The sequence below is a fragment of the Triturus cristatus genome, chromosome 3_1 (assembly GCF_964204655.1).
Source record: "Triturus cristatus chromosome 3_1, aTriCri1.1, whole genome shotgun sequence".
Lineage (NCBI taxonomy): Eukaryota > Metazoa > Chordata > Amphibia > Caudata > Salamandridae > Triturus > Triturus cristatus.
In genome coordinates, this window is record NC_140583.1 from 652543169 (window position 1) to 652557719 (window position 14551).

The window sequence follows — 14551 nt, forward strand, 5'->3', positions numbered from 1 at the left end:
ATATAGTGACAGATATTACAAAGGCGGATAGATACCTGTCATACCTGTCAAAAAACAAGATGCCCATCACACTTCAAAAGGGTCTTCTTTTTTCCCTGGACTAACTAATATGAAACCACTGTGAACGAACACGCCTATTATTTTTAACTAGGATTAATAATGACATACTCAATATAAACATCGAACAACACTCCGCTTTTTAAAAATGAGTGTACATTCTCTTAATCGCTACTCTGTCTCCTTCAGATATCTCACCAAGCTGTGCCCTGTGTAGCATCTACTGCCTTCTAACCTTGCATGTTTGAAAATAAATGTAAGAACTAGATGACGGTGGTTAGTCACACACACATATTGCGTGACTGTCTATAAGAGGAGAAGTTGCTCTCCCTTCTGTGCATGTCGAGTTTAGAGTGACAGCATTCTCGTTTTGAAAGTGGTTTTGATTTTGCTTATGGGACAGGCAGTTCTCAACCAGTTGTGAAAGGAGTGCAATTTCTCTGAGTACTGGACGAAGGGTAATATTTCCTTACTTGAACATGAGGTGAGAATAGTTGGAGGTGACCTATCACAGAGCGAGGGTCTAGCATTTGTACTTTCCCAAGATTAATGTGGCTGCCGGGTTCTGAACTTTCTCATTTTATGATTTCAAAATGTTGGTTGAAGTAATACAGTTGAGACAGAAGTAGCCCTTGAGTGGCAAGTATCGATTATTGAGATGAGATAATGGGTTAGATTTATTGAGATATTTGAGGATAATGCAGCAAATAACTTAAACATTTGTATTGTTAGGAAGGAAATGGATGAAATTTACTTCAGGATAGTGGCATTGAGTGCTCCTGATTCCTAGGCATCCCAGTCCTGTTAATCACTGACCTTCCTAAAACACCTCCGGACGATTGATCCTTAAACACTTGCAACAATTAAGAGTCTCTAAACATCTCTATGGGTAAGCTAGCATTCCCTCATATACGGCAACATAAAAAACAGAAACACTCCTAAGGCCAGTACATCTGATGTACTGCCGGGGGCTAGGAAGAAATGGGAGGACTCTTTAGAATTCAGACTTACTTATGATGAGGCATTGGGCACATTGTTGTGCACAAGTAAAGAACACCCCTCTCCACTATAGGCACAAGCTGAAACAGTCTAAATATTAGGCCTGGGCGGTAAATTGCGTTCCGCTCGCGGAATTTGCTGAATTTGGGTAATTTCGCGTTCCGCAGAGAACGCGAAATTGCCCAAAATTCTGCATTCCGCGACTTAGCGGAATTGTTTGCTTGTTCACGTTCTCATAATAAGTGTTCGCAAGATATTTCCCCCCGAGCACGCAAACAGTGATCGTGAACAGGAAAAAAACATCGCGAACAAGCAATTCCGCGTGTTCGCGGAATTTCTGCATGTTCGTAGAGATTTTTTACCGTTTCACAGAGCTTTGCGTAGCGCGACTACGCAAATTCCGCCCACCCCTAATAAATATATACCCAAAGTACCACTACATCCCAGAATGTGTTGGTAAATGTGAAAGATGTGGAAATATGTCACATGACTTTTTACACATGGCATAGACACATAGACATGCAATGCACTTACATTACACTGGCAAGAAGTTTTTTACCCCCAAAGCCGAGATACTGGGGATCCGCCTCGACCTCTACCCCCAAACGGCCCTTTTAGGGGATACTTTGGGCATACCCACTGGACATTGGCAAGTCGCCTCCATTCTCTTCGTGTTGGCTAAAAGGCAGGTCGTCATGGTCTGGTTGCAGAAGCGTACACCATCAATTTACGCAATGGATTGAGGATGCTGTCTATTATCAAGAAATGTCCGAACAGTACGCTGACACTATATGCCCCACCGCTCACCACAGAGATATTTGGGTCCGCTTCCGTGCCTACCCTTGTCACATTGGCACTTCTACTCTACCCTTATCACAGTCACCGATTACACTGGCATTGCCCTCATAAACCGGAGTGTCTAACGGTGATGTGTAAGTTTTCTATTCAAACTCTTGACAATATGCTGGTCCTTGATGGTACTACCTGCTGTCCCTGCTGTAAAGTTGTGCATTAATAATGTACTTTGCTGGTTGATGTGTACAGTGTGAAAATTCAATAATAAAAATGAGAAACATGCACACTCCGGCCTGTTTAACTACAACAGCAGTCCTCTCTCTCTCTCTCTCTCTCCCTCTCTCTCTCTCTCTCTCTCTCTCTCTCTCTCTCTCTCTCTCACTCACTCACTCACTCACTCACTCACTCACTCACTCACTCACTCACTCACTCACTCACTCACTCACTCTCTCTCACACACACTCTCACTCACACTCTCTCTCACTCACACTCTCTCTCACTCACTCACTCTCACACACTCTCTTTATCTCTCTCTCACACACACACACACTCTCTTTATCTCTATCTCTCTCTCTCTCACTCTCACACACACACACACTCTCTCTATCTCTCTCTCTCACTCTCACACACACACACACTCTCTCTATCTCTATCTCTCTCTCTCTCACTCTCACACACACACACACTCTCTCTCTATCTCTCTCTCTCTCACTCTCACACACACACACACACACTCTCTATCTCTATCTCTCTCTCACACACACACACACACACACTCTCTCTATCTCTATCTCTCTCTCACACACACACACACACACACACACACTCTCTATCTCTATCTCTCTCTCACACACACACACACACACACTCTCTATCTCTATCTCTCTCTCACTCTCTCACACACACACACACTCTATCTCTATCTCTCTCTCACTCTCACACACACACACACTCTCTATCTCTCTCTTTATCTCTCTCAGATGCACGCACACACACACTCTCTATCTTTCAATATCTCTTAGGTATCTTTTTCCCCCTCTTTCACTTGTTTTATTCTGTTCTCAGATCATGGGCCCATTACAGGTTCTAAAAAAATAGGCTTGATGTGTGAAAACCCATCAAACAAAACACACACACCGTCTCTCTATAGTATTTTGTAAAAAACGATTGCAGAAAGGATTATATAAAGCATCTTTTAATGTTCAGCCTGCTGCTAGTTAGCAGCATTGATACCTTTGCCATTGAATGCTTATTATTTTGATCACTTATGGACTATTGTTTTGAGTCTAGGTAGGCTCATCGTCCAGTACCGTGTATAAAAACAGGTTATGAAGACAGAACCAGGAGATTGGGTTGAACTGTAGATCCCTAAAGTGAAACCCACTAATATAGCCAGGAGGCAGACCCATGCTGCAAAGCCAAAAGAACCTCGTGTTAGCAGCGCTATGAGGAGGATCATGAAGCTGGGCTAAACATGGAGCCATGCTGTGAGGTCAGCAGGGACAGTCCTACGCATTTAGAAACAAGGCCATAAGGCATATCCAAGCAAATGGTGAGCCAAGCAACTAGGCCAATTAGTGAAGTTAAGCAATGGCAAATGATTGGCAGCCTCTCGGGTATCACCATAAACTAGGGAAAATATATGATTTTCGCGCTTACAGCTGCCACTGACACGTTCCAGTCAGAGTTTCCACTAAAATGGGCGGACTCTCCAGTGAAATACTTGAGCATTTGGGTCAGCAGAGATCACAAGGAGCTGTGGCTATATAATTACGGCAGGTTCATGGAATGGCTGGCAAGTCGGTTACCCTGCTGGAAGGCGCTCCCTTTTTCCTTGGCTGGCCGAATCGCCATTGCCAAGATGGTGATACTGCCCAAGTCCTTATACACTTTCGTCAGTCTTCCGCTCCTTCTCACAGTAGAATTCAAGAAACGGCTTCGCTCAAATCTGATCTCTTTGGCCTGGGAGACTCTTACGGATCCGTTCAAGCAGGGAGACCTTGGTGCGCCAGACTTGGAATTGTACCATTGCTGTATCATTGTTGGCAGGCGACTGTTGCCCCTCGGGTAAATACAAGATCTGCTTTGGTATATTCAGCTCCGAGGACATTGCATGACCAGTTGGACTCTTATTTTTCTTGATATGGTAGCTGTTTCTGTGAAGTCAGGCATGCAAACGTAAATTCTAACTGTATTTCTGCTCTCGCCTTACTCTAAGGCAAAATGTCGATGTTTGTAATTGATAACAATTACAAATATAGTTAAAAAAAAATGTGTATGACTCAACAACAGTCCAATTGATAAAGAGGACTGCCTGACAGCCCTTATAAATGGTATTATACATATAATTTTAATAACAATCAATGGGTCATCTGGCTAATTCCAGACCGACAAACAAACAAATTGCTGAGCTATTGAGTTCTGCCGGGATTGAAAGCTTTGTAATTCGTTTTCAAAGCTGAGATTAGAGATCACATGATCTAGTTCCATAGCCAAAACATACCTGTAGTGTCGGAGCCACCCTGACCGAACACTACAGTGTTGCACTGTGTATCACCCAAAAGGGTGAGCACGCCCCTGGGGATAAATAAACTGGCGCATGACCGCTCGGGGCCTTGGCCCACACCGTAAAAATAAAAAAATAAAACAATGGCACAACGAGTAAAAGAGGCTACTATTTCATCTCTAATGCTAATTTCCATTCTTGTGTTCTAGGCAGGATTGAAAAATCGCCAACTGGACACAGTTGATTTTTTCTTGAAGAGCAAGGAGAACATTTTCAGCTCAGCAGTCCAGTGTGAAGTGCCAGAGACTCTGCCGAAGAGCACCATATCTGAGATGTACTTAAGAAGTGAGTAAAGGCCCAGCACAGCGATCCTGCAGACCTGGGAACCTCCTTTGGTGTTCTGTATAATTGTAAAGATCACATAACTGTGTATGCACCCTTGCTCTTATATTAATACCTGCTGGCCTGACTAGAGAGTGTGGATCCCTAGCATTCCTTTTATGGAGGGGGGCTCAGGCAGGATCTCTGACAGTGACAATTGCTGCTTGAATTCAGTTTGCTCATGAAGTCAAATAGCTTATTATGGAGGGGAACTTTCACAGTGACACGTACTGGCCAGATTGCTGATGAAGTATAATGCAGCTCATGAAGGAGAGAGAAACCAGAATTGCTCTTACAATGCAGTCATTGGCCTGTTCATCTCTAATAATTTCATACTTCTGTTGTTAGGGGTTAGGTGATTTCCTGTACAGAGTAATGCATGATAGTATGTATAACTTACTTTTTCATTAGTGGTGTCCGCGCATGCTATCAAATTCACACCCCACACTGCGTGGAGAGTTGTACACATGTTTACTGTTATGGTTGCTACCCTTTCTCGAAGTGCAGCATGATTCGGAACTGTTTAGAATGTGTTCTTTTTCTTCAGGTATGGAGTCACTGAGGCCTGCCTTAGATTTGCTTTGCTCTGCAATCAGGGAAAATGATCTGGAGACTCAGAGTAAGCCATTCTCAGAACAGCTTCTAAACTTGACCCTGAAGTTTCTCAGCAAACAAGTGCAGGATGTCTGCAACCAGGCTGATGGTGAGTTTTTCCTTCTGTTATATCCGTCTTCATACCACGGTGCAGACATGGAACTTCCCATGATATCCTTTGGGTAGCAAGCATCAGTGATATGATGTGATCAATAAACCATTGTTATTTCCTAACTGGCCAATGAGCCCTCATTCTTCCCTGCCAAAGCAAAAAAGTAAATGTTCTTCCTTGAGTAATCAAGCATCAGTCATTCTAATCTGATCAATCAAGTATCCACCATTCTACTGTCGTAAATAAAAATTCCTTTACCGGGACTGAATTTGATACAGAAACATTATAAAATAGCTCAGTAAAATGAGAGGCAGAATCCGTGATATTAGAGTTTCGGAATGGGCTTTATTCCAATAATCGATTATAATCGGATGCTTCAAGTTCCATCACCACGGGGGTTCAGGAAGTGAAGTACATACTTTATTGACAAGAAGTAACTTTTATAGTACATACATTATAATGAAGTGAATACAGTAGGCGTAACAATTGATAAGGACATTGACGTTTGGTCTGCGTAACCGAAAATGGGTGTAATAATGAGTAAAAAGAAACATGATTGGTTATGATGTAATACATAGGTGGATCTATAAGATAATACTTGGCATAGATGCGCGCGCAGCAGTATGACGTGTAATTGACGTGTAACTAGGGGGTGACGGGGACTTGACATTTAGCTCTATATGTGGAGACGAGAAGTCTGGGGGGTCAAGTCAACCTAATCCCAAATCATATCTAACATCCTATGTTTAAAGAACTATGTTATCCACAAAAGAAGGACTCTCGGACAGAATCTATTCTATACTGACTGTGCGTGCGTGTACAAGCGTCTAAGTGTCTACACTGAATGCGAGGGGGTAGGAATATTCCATGGTAACAGGGCTATGAATTACTTGCATGAGGACAGAGAAGTTGGGCCTTTTTGCTTGGTAACTGGAAGAATGTTTACTTAAACTACTAGGCAGGAATGCATCGGCTGAGGGGGAAGCAGATAATTCGAAGGTGAAATACAGTTCTTGGCAGAGAGTAGGCTGATGTCAGGCTTCGTGAGCCGCGCAGAGAATGAGACAAAGTTCATGGTCACAGATGCAGGCTCGGACTGGAGCTTTCAGAGGCAGAAGGCAAGAGGAGTTTTGATGACAGAATCAGGGCCTACTTGCCTGGACTGTAAAGTGGCATAAGTGAACCATATAAAGCCGGTGGCCTTTCATATTTAGGAATGGAATATCCGGCCTATTTATGGCGGATCTGTCAAAGGACATGTTGACGGTGGACGCACATGTGTTTGCGTCTTCATAACTGGAACTGGAGGGAAACATACATGTACTTGTGACATGCACATGGGACCGTTGGGGTCCAAGATAGGGGACATAACTGACCAGAAAAATCCATATTTCCACATTCCCTCCTTGTCCCCTACTTGCCCTTCAAGAGATATCAATCTTCATCAATCCATTGATCTGTTCATATAGCATCATTTGTTCTTCTTTCTTCTTCCGGGATCTTGAATGAAAATCTTGATGTGGAATGCACGATGTGGCACACAGACCACAAATCGCTGGTCCACATTGTAGACATAGACAGCAACTGAATAGTATGAGAAGGCCAATACCTAGGAAGGATAAAACTCTCCATCCCCAGGCTGATACCGCATTCCAAAACCAACTGGACCAAGTCCAAGTGCCTGGGTTCTGGTGTATCTGGCTTACAATCTTATGAAGGCGAGTGATGGCTTTATATACAGATGGCGAATTTTCTGGTATGAATACGCAGCAGCTTGATCCGATGACCCTACAAGCTCCGCCCCTATCAGCCAGGATGACGTCAAGGACAAGACGATTTTGAAGCACAACAATCCGCATAGCAGACTGCTCTTCCGTTAAATTGCCTAAGGCGGAAATAGTCTCATTCACTACTGCTTCAAGGGTTCTAGTTAATCTACGTATCAGCTTACTGTTAGTAACAGTACCTATATAGGGAAAGATGCCTTTATTAAAATCTACATACTTGTCCCATGCCGTCTCAGTGTAATCGACAATGGGGAGATCTCTCCGTTCTCTGTTGTGTACTAAATGAATATTTCTGTAATAATCAGGAGGAGCTAGGAAAACAGGTGGCAAAAGGAATGCAATGTAGCAGGTACCATCCCAATCTAGGGGTAGACGCATATATGCAGTCTGACCACATATAAAGTAGGAGTGGCGAGAAGCTCTAAATGAAGATTTTCCTTGATCACTGAATTCTACTATAGTAGTGCATTTACTATGGCCCATATGTATGGAACCAACCTTTCTTACACACAATTCACCCTTCGCTGGAAATACTGACATGGTGGGTAAGACTAGTTCAATTTCAGATACGACATTTAGAATCATGAGATTAGGTGTAAAATTACCTAATCCATATACTTCATTTTCTAGATCAGTTCCTGTTCTTTTGGGGCGACCCTCCTTGTCAGGGTAACAGACCTTGAGTAAAGCTAGGTTCAGATTTCCCCATACCCAATGATCTCGGTAAACTGCTGTGTCTGAGTCTATGGAATTAATTAAGCTAAACCATGCTCCACAGGAGCCATTATGTGTAAATGGATGTGGAAAGAAAGGCAGGACTCCTTCATAATTCTGATAGGGAGGGAGTCGGCCACACACCCAACAATTGGTGGCATTACTAGTCTGATGGGAATGATGTAACATACTAATGAAAGTGTTATTGCGCAGCGCAAGTCTATAAGACAATTCATGCGGAGGTAAGTCACTAAAAGAATGTTCAGCAGCAACATTATAAACATGTCTAGAAATAGGGTAATATATGTGCAACAACATACTTGTAATAATTATTAAAAGACTCAATAAAAACAAAATTAATAATGTCACTATGCAGTGGCTACGCAGTGATTTACAATACGCCTGTCGTTTCAACATTTTTCGGGTATTTTCTCTACTCAGGTCCAAGGGATACATGTCAGAGACAATTCAACCGCTTCACCTTGGAGAGGACTTAAACAATCAAATTGCTCGACTTGGTGGGCCTAAGCTTTAGTTTGTAATTTTCAGATTTGTTCGGTTCAACAAAAGGGAGTTTTGTATCAGTCTGTGAGGGGGTGCAGGGCACAATGTCTATATCCGAAGATAGTCCATGAAATTTCTTGATGTGGTTTGAATGAATCCAGCCCTTGCGGCCCTCGATCTTCACGGCTGTTCTTGTGGTCAACAGGACCAACTTGGGTGCTTTCCACCTGGGCTCCAGCTGAGTCTTTCGGTCGAAATTCCTCACAAATACAAGATTACCCGGAACAACGTCATGGGGTTTCACCTCAGTGTTGTCGGGAAAGGCTGCAGCTACCTGTGAACGAGAAGATTGTAGTGCAGACATCAAGGAAGCCAAGTAATCTGTCAGCATATTACAGTCAATATCAGTTATTTTGCGTGGTATAGGCGTCCCCCACATATTCGGTGGTCTACCGAAGATCACCTCATACGGGGATAGCCCTGTTCGAGAGTGTGCTACCATTCTCATGTAAAAGAGTGCAACTGGTAACGCTACTACCCAGTCGACACCTTTCTCTCTGCATATTTTGGACATTCTAATTTTCAGTATCTGGTTATGTCTTTCTACGAGACCTGCTGCCTCGGGATGTCGGACACAGTGGAATTTCCACTGATATCCTAACAGAAGTGAAACGTGTTTCATTAATTCGGATGAGAACGGCTGGCCGTTATCTGAGTAAACAGCACGTGGTAAACCGTATCGTGGGAAGAATTCTCGAACCAACTGTTTGGCAGTAGTCGGGGCAGTGTAATCTGAAACCGGGTATGCCTCCGTCCAACGGGACAGAGCGCAGACAACTACGAGAACATATTTGAATCCTCGACATCGTTCCATCTGGATATAGTCCATCTGGAGTACTTCAAAAGGATGATTAGGAGTATGAAATCCACCCTGTTCTACGGGAACGCTTTTTCCTGGGTTGAACTGACAACAGATCATACAGGTACGGACCTTTTGTTTTGCTGCTGCTCGTAAATGTTTATTGAACCAAATGTGTTGAATGCTGTCTAGCATAGCTTTTTCTCCTAGATGTGCTGGACTATGTATAGTGTTAATTATAACTTGGACCATTGAATCAGGAAGGAACCATACAGACTTTTCCTTCATCATCCATCCTTGGTCCGTTTGGATCCCTCCTAATTCAGTCCATTTCTTTATTTCGTCTGGTGTAGCATGTGTCTGTATGTCAATTACGTCAAGAGTAGGATCTTTAACTGTCATACAATGTGTCGGTGTCGGGACTATTGTCTTTGTCATGTCGGGGGTTTGAGTTTGAGCAGTCAGTTTAGCTGTTCTGTCGGCTAGATCATTGCCTTGGGAAATGATATCAGTAACCTTCGTATGGGCCTTACATTTCATAATTGATATTTCAGTGGGTAGATGTATTGCATCTAATAATGCATGAATGAGGGGTCCGTGCTGAATGTGGGCACCGTGGGAAGTTAAATAACCTCTCTCTCGCCACAGCACGCCGAAGTCATGTACAACTCCGAATGCATAACGTGAGTCAGTGTATATGTTGACTTTTTTATTCGTGGCTTGAATACAGGCTTGTGTCAGAGCGATAAGTTCTGCGGCTTGAGCTGACAAAGTATTTATACGATTAGTTTCAATGACTTCAGTATCTGTTGTGACTGCGTAGGCGGCTACTAACTCTCCTGTACTTGTTCTCATGCATGAACCATCTACATACAAGGTCAGGTCTGGATCTGACAATGGGACATCTGTCAAGTCTTGTCTGGGTTTTGTCGTTATAGTAATAACTTCAATACAGTCGTGGGCTAGTGGGTCTGTTCCGACTACTGGTAAAAGTGTGGCAGGATTCAATGTGTTACAGCGTCTGATTTCTATATGTGGCTGAAACAATGTAAGCTCGTATCCTGTAAGTCGCGCTATAGTCAAGTGTTGTGTTTGCGTTCTATTTACAAGAACCTCTACTGCGTGTGGTACTTGAACTGTCAATGGATGTCCTAACACTATGGCATCGCTTTGTCTGATTGCTAAAGCTGTTGCTGCTACTGATTTTAGGCATGCAGGCAAAGCCTGAGCTACGGGATCTAATGTACTAGAAAAATAAGCACATGGTTTGTGTGCTCCTGCTTGTTCCTGTGTGAGTACTGACAAGGCAGTACCTTCGCGCTCTGTAACAAAAAGTGTAAACTGTTTTCTGTAACATGGCGTTGCTAAAACGGGTGCTTGACATAAAGCTTTCTTTAAGCTTTTAAAAGCTTGTGTGTGTTCCTGAGTCCAAGGGAGAACAGTCGATGTGGCTGCCTCCTGTGTGGTTAACTGAATGAGGGGTTTTGCTAGAAATGCATACTGAGGGATCCACTGCCTACAATATGAAGTGAGGCCTATGAAAGCCCGCACCTCCTTTTGTGTCTTGGGTATTGACATGTTAGCTATCAACTGAATGCGGTCGGGTGTAAGCTGCCTTCCCTCCTTGTCCAGCGAGTGTCCAAGATAAACAACTCGCTGGACACAGAATTGCAGCTTAGAAGGGGACACCTTGTGCCCTTTTTCGGCTAGAAATTGTAAAACTGTCAGTGATGCTTTTTCACATTCGGGTTCGCTTCGGGCGGTGATCAGCAGATCATCGACGTATTGAAGCAAGGCGGTGTTAACTGGCATGTGGATACTGTCAAGTTCTCGTTTCAGTGCTTGGCTATAGATGCTGGGGCTTTCTGTAAATCCTTGAGGTGCGCGGGTGAATTTAAAGCTACGCCCATTTAAACTAAATCCGAACAAATATTGACTTTCCGGATCTATTGGGACGCTGAAAAAGGCATTTTTGAGATCAATTACAGTAAAGAATGTTGCTTCGGAATCAATAGCTGTCAATAATGACGAGATATCTGGGACCACAGGAAATTGTGGCACAATGCATTTGTTTAACTCGCGCAGATCAATAACCAATCGATATACTGGCGGCGCTGTAGGATCTGTTCGTTTAAGAATCGGAATTATCGGTGAATTACATACATTGGAGTCTGTTTCTACAACTACTCCTTGGGCAATGAGCTCGTCAATGATTTGTAGTAAAGCCGCTACAGCATCTGGTGGTAGCTTGTATTGTCGCATTCGTGGTAGCACCACTCCTGCCTTTAGCGTGACTCGATATGGTGTAATATTCATGCAACCAACATCAGTAGGGCCTTGTGCCCATAGATGTGTAGGTAAAGTCTGCAGTCGGGGATCCATGTCTCTAGATACATAGTGACCTTTAAAATCACGTAAAAACAACCTTACTCCTTCCGGAGAACAACATATTATGGCTCCTAGGGCTTTCAACGTTTTTATTCCTAACAAGTTTTCTGGACATGATTTAGTAAGCAATAGATCTGTAGTTCGGGTCAGAGGTCCTATCGTAAGTGGAAGAGGCTGTGACACTTCATTAACAATAGGTTTTCCTGAAAAACCAAGGGAAATATTCTGTGAGCCTGAGAGGGGTGCCCCTGGAACTTCACTACGTTTTATAGTTGTTCGACTTGCCCCTGTATCGAGTAAAAATTTTCTATCTTGACCTAATAATTTACTATGTACATAAGGTCCTTCTTGATCTACAGGAATCTCGATAAGGGGTAAGTCAACTTCCCTCTCTAGGCTAGTTCATGCGTAACGCTGATACTCGGGATATTCATACTGTGCGGTCTGATACATTTGTCGTGTTGTTGTCTGTGTGGCAGCAACAGGCAACGGTGGTGCAGCTGGCACAAACTGTATTGGCTGTTGTGCGGCTGGCATGGCCTGAGCATGCTGCGGAGCTCCTTGTTCATTCTGATCTTGTCTTAGTGGCCGTGATCTTTCTTGTGTTTTACCTATGGCGATATTATGTTTTAGCACTGGACAATCGTGTACGTAATGACCTGGCTTTTTACAATAATTGCATGTCCCTTTTACAGGTCCTGCTGAATCGGAATGTGTCATACCCTTTTTATGTCCTTCAGCTGGAACTGTCTGGGAAACTAGCATTTTCATTTTCGTGTCTTTCATGCGTCTGTGTTCATGTTCTTGTTCCTCTCTAATTCTATTGTGGTGGTACTGTAACATTTGTAACATTTGTGTTGGAGTGTTACCTTGCCAGGTACTCTCGAATTTTAATACTCTATTCTTTACTGGGGGCAGGGCATTTTCCACTAATTTTGTTACAAACAGATGCGGGTATGATTCGCTACTTGCTTTTATGCCACTATTTATACCAAAACATTTCTCGAATCGGGCATAGTAATCGCTAGTGTCTTCATCTTGCTTCTGTTTACAGGCTGAAATTGTACCCCAATCTTCCTTTTTCGTAGTTAATAAACGTGGCAGTACCTGTACTAGTAGACCTGGTAGTGCTTTAGTTTTGTCCCCAAGCCCCGAACCTGGACCTCGGGCCCTTTCTTCTGCTTCTAATGCTGACCATTCTATCTTTTGGTCACCTACCTCCCACTCTTTTTCCTTGAGTTTCTCATAAATGCCAGCAGGCATCAACACCTTTAATATTGTCATGATGTCGGGGTAGGTATACTCTCCCATGAGTAACATGTCTTTAATTTCTCGGTGAAAACCCGCTGGGTCTTTGTCATGACTGGGTACCACTTTCTTCATTTCTAACAATTCTATTTTCGATATGGGCGTATATACAAATACGCGTTTAAACTGATTGTCCTCGCCTTTTATTGGGTGTACTTCTCGTAAGGGATTCTGTCTATCCAGGTGATACGTAGTTCTTTCCTTGACAGGCAATGAGACATGCTCTGAGCATACAAAAAGAATATACTGCTTTCTTGATACTAGAATTTCTTTAATTAATTTAGTACCTGGACCTCTCCATTTATTCATAAGCAATTCAGTCAATATGTCAGGTAAGGGACCAGGGTCCGAATGCTGACTCTGATATAGTATAATGAGTTGTTGAATCATATAAATCCCAGCTAACCTCTGCTCATCTGGGGTGAGATTCAAAAATGTGCGTACTACTGTCTCATCACTATATTTTCCGGGACTGTCCACCCAATGAACAGCTGCCCTTGCTAAATCTTGTTCATCCATAGAATCGAGAAAATGATAACCCCTTCGTTCTCGGAGTAGTTTGTCGGCGGTTTGGAACGAATGCTCGTTAGACCTTATGTTAATTATAGGTATTTGGAAATTCCTGTCATTATCTGGACATATTGGACGTATTTGGTCAGTATGCCATCTAGTCTGATTCCTATTACAAGATCTTCCTCTACCTACATAGGCTATGGTGTCCGACTGTCCTGCGGGCAGTCCTGACCCTTCTTCCTCGCTTTGCTCGAACTCGTCTGTCTCTAATCTCTCTTCGTGTAGGCGTTCTATTTCTTTACGGATCTTTCGGCACATGGCTATTATACAATTTTGCTTATCGTGTCTCCCTTCTGATATATTCTGGCTCCATTTTGTAAGAATTTTCATTGCTTCCGGATCTACCCCCGGTCGGTCTTGATTTCTGATCACACAGTTTATGAGGAAACGTAACAGTTCCCCCTGTATCTCTACTTTCTGGTATTCCATAGCTCTGTTAATACATTCTGGATCTCGCCCTGTTTGAACAAAATGATATATTTTATCTAGATGCGCAGTCATTCCTGGTAGCTTCGCTAAATACCCTGCGGCTCGTCTGATACGTAATGATGCCAGGATCATTTCGTCCTCTTTACCGAGCACCGGGTCATATCTACAATCTATAAGAAGTTCCTTAAGCGTACGATCACTTACGAATTTGGGTGTACGTGAATGCGCTGACTCTTGAAAAATAAGTTTATTTATTCTAGGTGGCGTAGAAAAAATATTGGTAGCACCTCCCGTGGCCCCGTCTGGGGCGTCGGGTGTGAAAGGATTCGTCGAACGTGACACAGCAACTATAGGCGTGGACTCAGCTATAGAAGTACCTGTAGGAACAGATGCAGAAACAGATGTGCTTGCCGGAACTTGTGACTCGATTTGTTGCTGTAGGGATACGGGTGCTGGATCTTGGCGTTGGACCTCCCTGGTATGCGGTCTACGTGGGGCGGAATTAGCATACTCGGGAGCTGCGTCATCTAAATATGAGGAAAGAA

General features: G+C 43.2%; 1 protein-coding gene across 1 annotated transcript in view; it reads left to right on the forward strand.

The window, feature by feature from the left end:
- Positions 1 to 14551, forward strand: part of SPG11 (SPG11 vesicle trafficking associated, spatacsin) — a 623940-nt gene that overhangs the window by 167478 nt on the left and 441911 nt on the right. Inside the window, exons 9-10 of the mRNA XM_085644681.1 lie at positions 4567 to 4702; positions 5286 to 5441. Of these exons, the coding sequence (XP_085500807.1) occupies positions 4567 to 4702; positions 5286 to 5441 (292 nt within the window). The remainder of the gene's footprint in view (positions 1 to 4566; positions 4703 to 5285; positions 5442 to 14551) is intronic.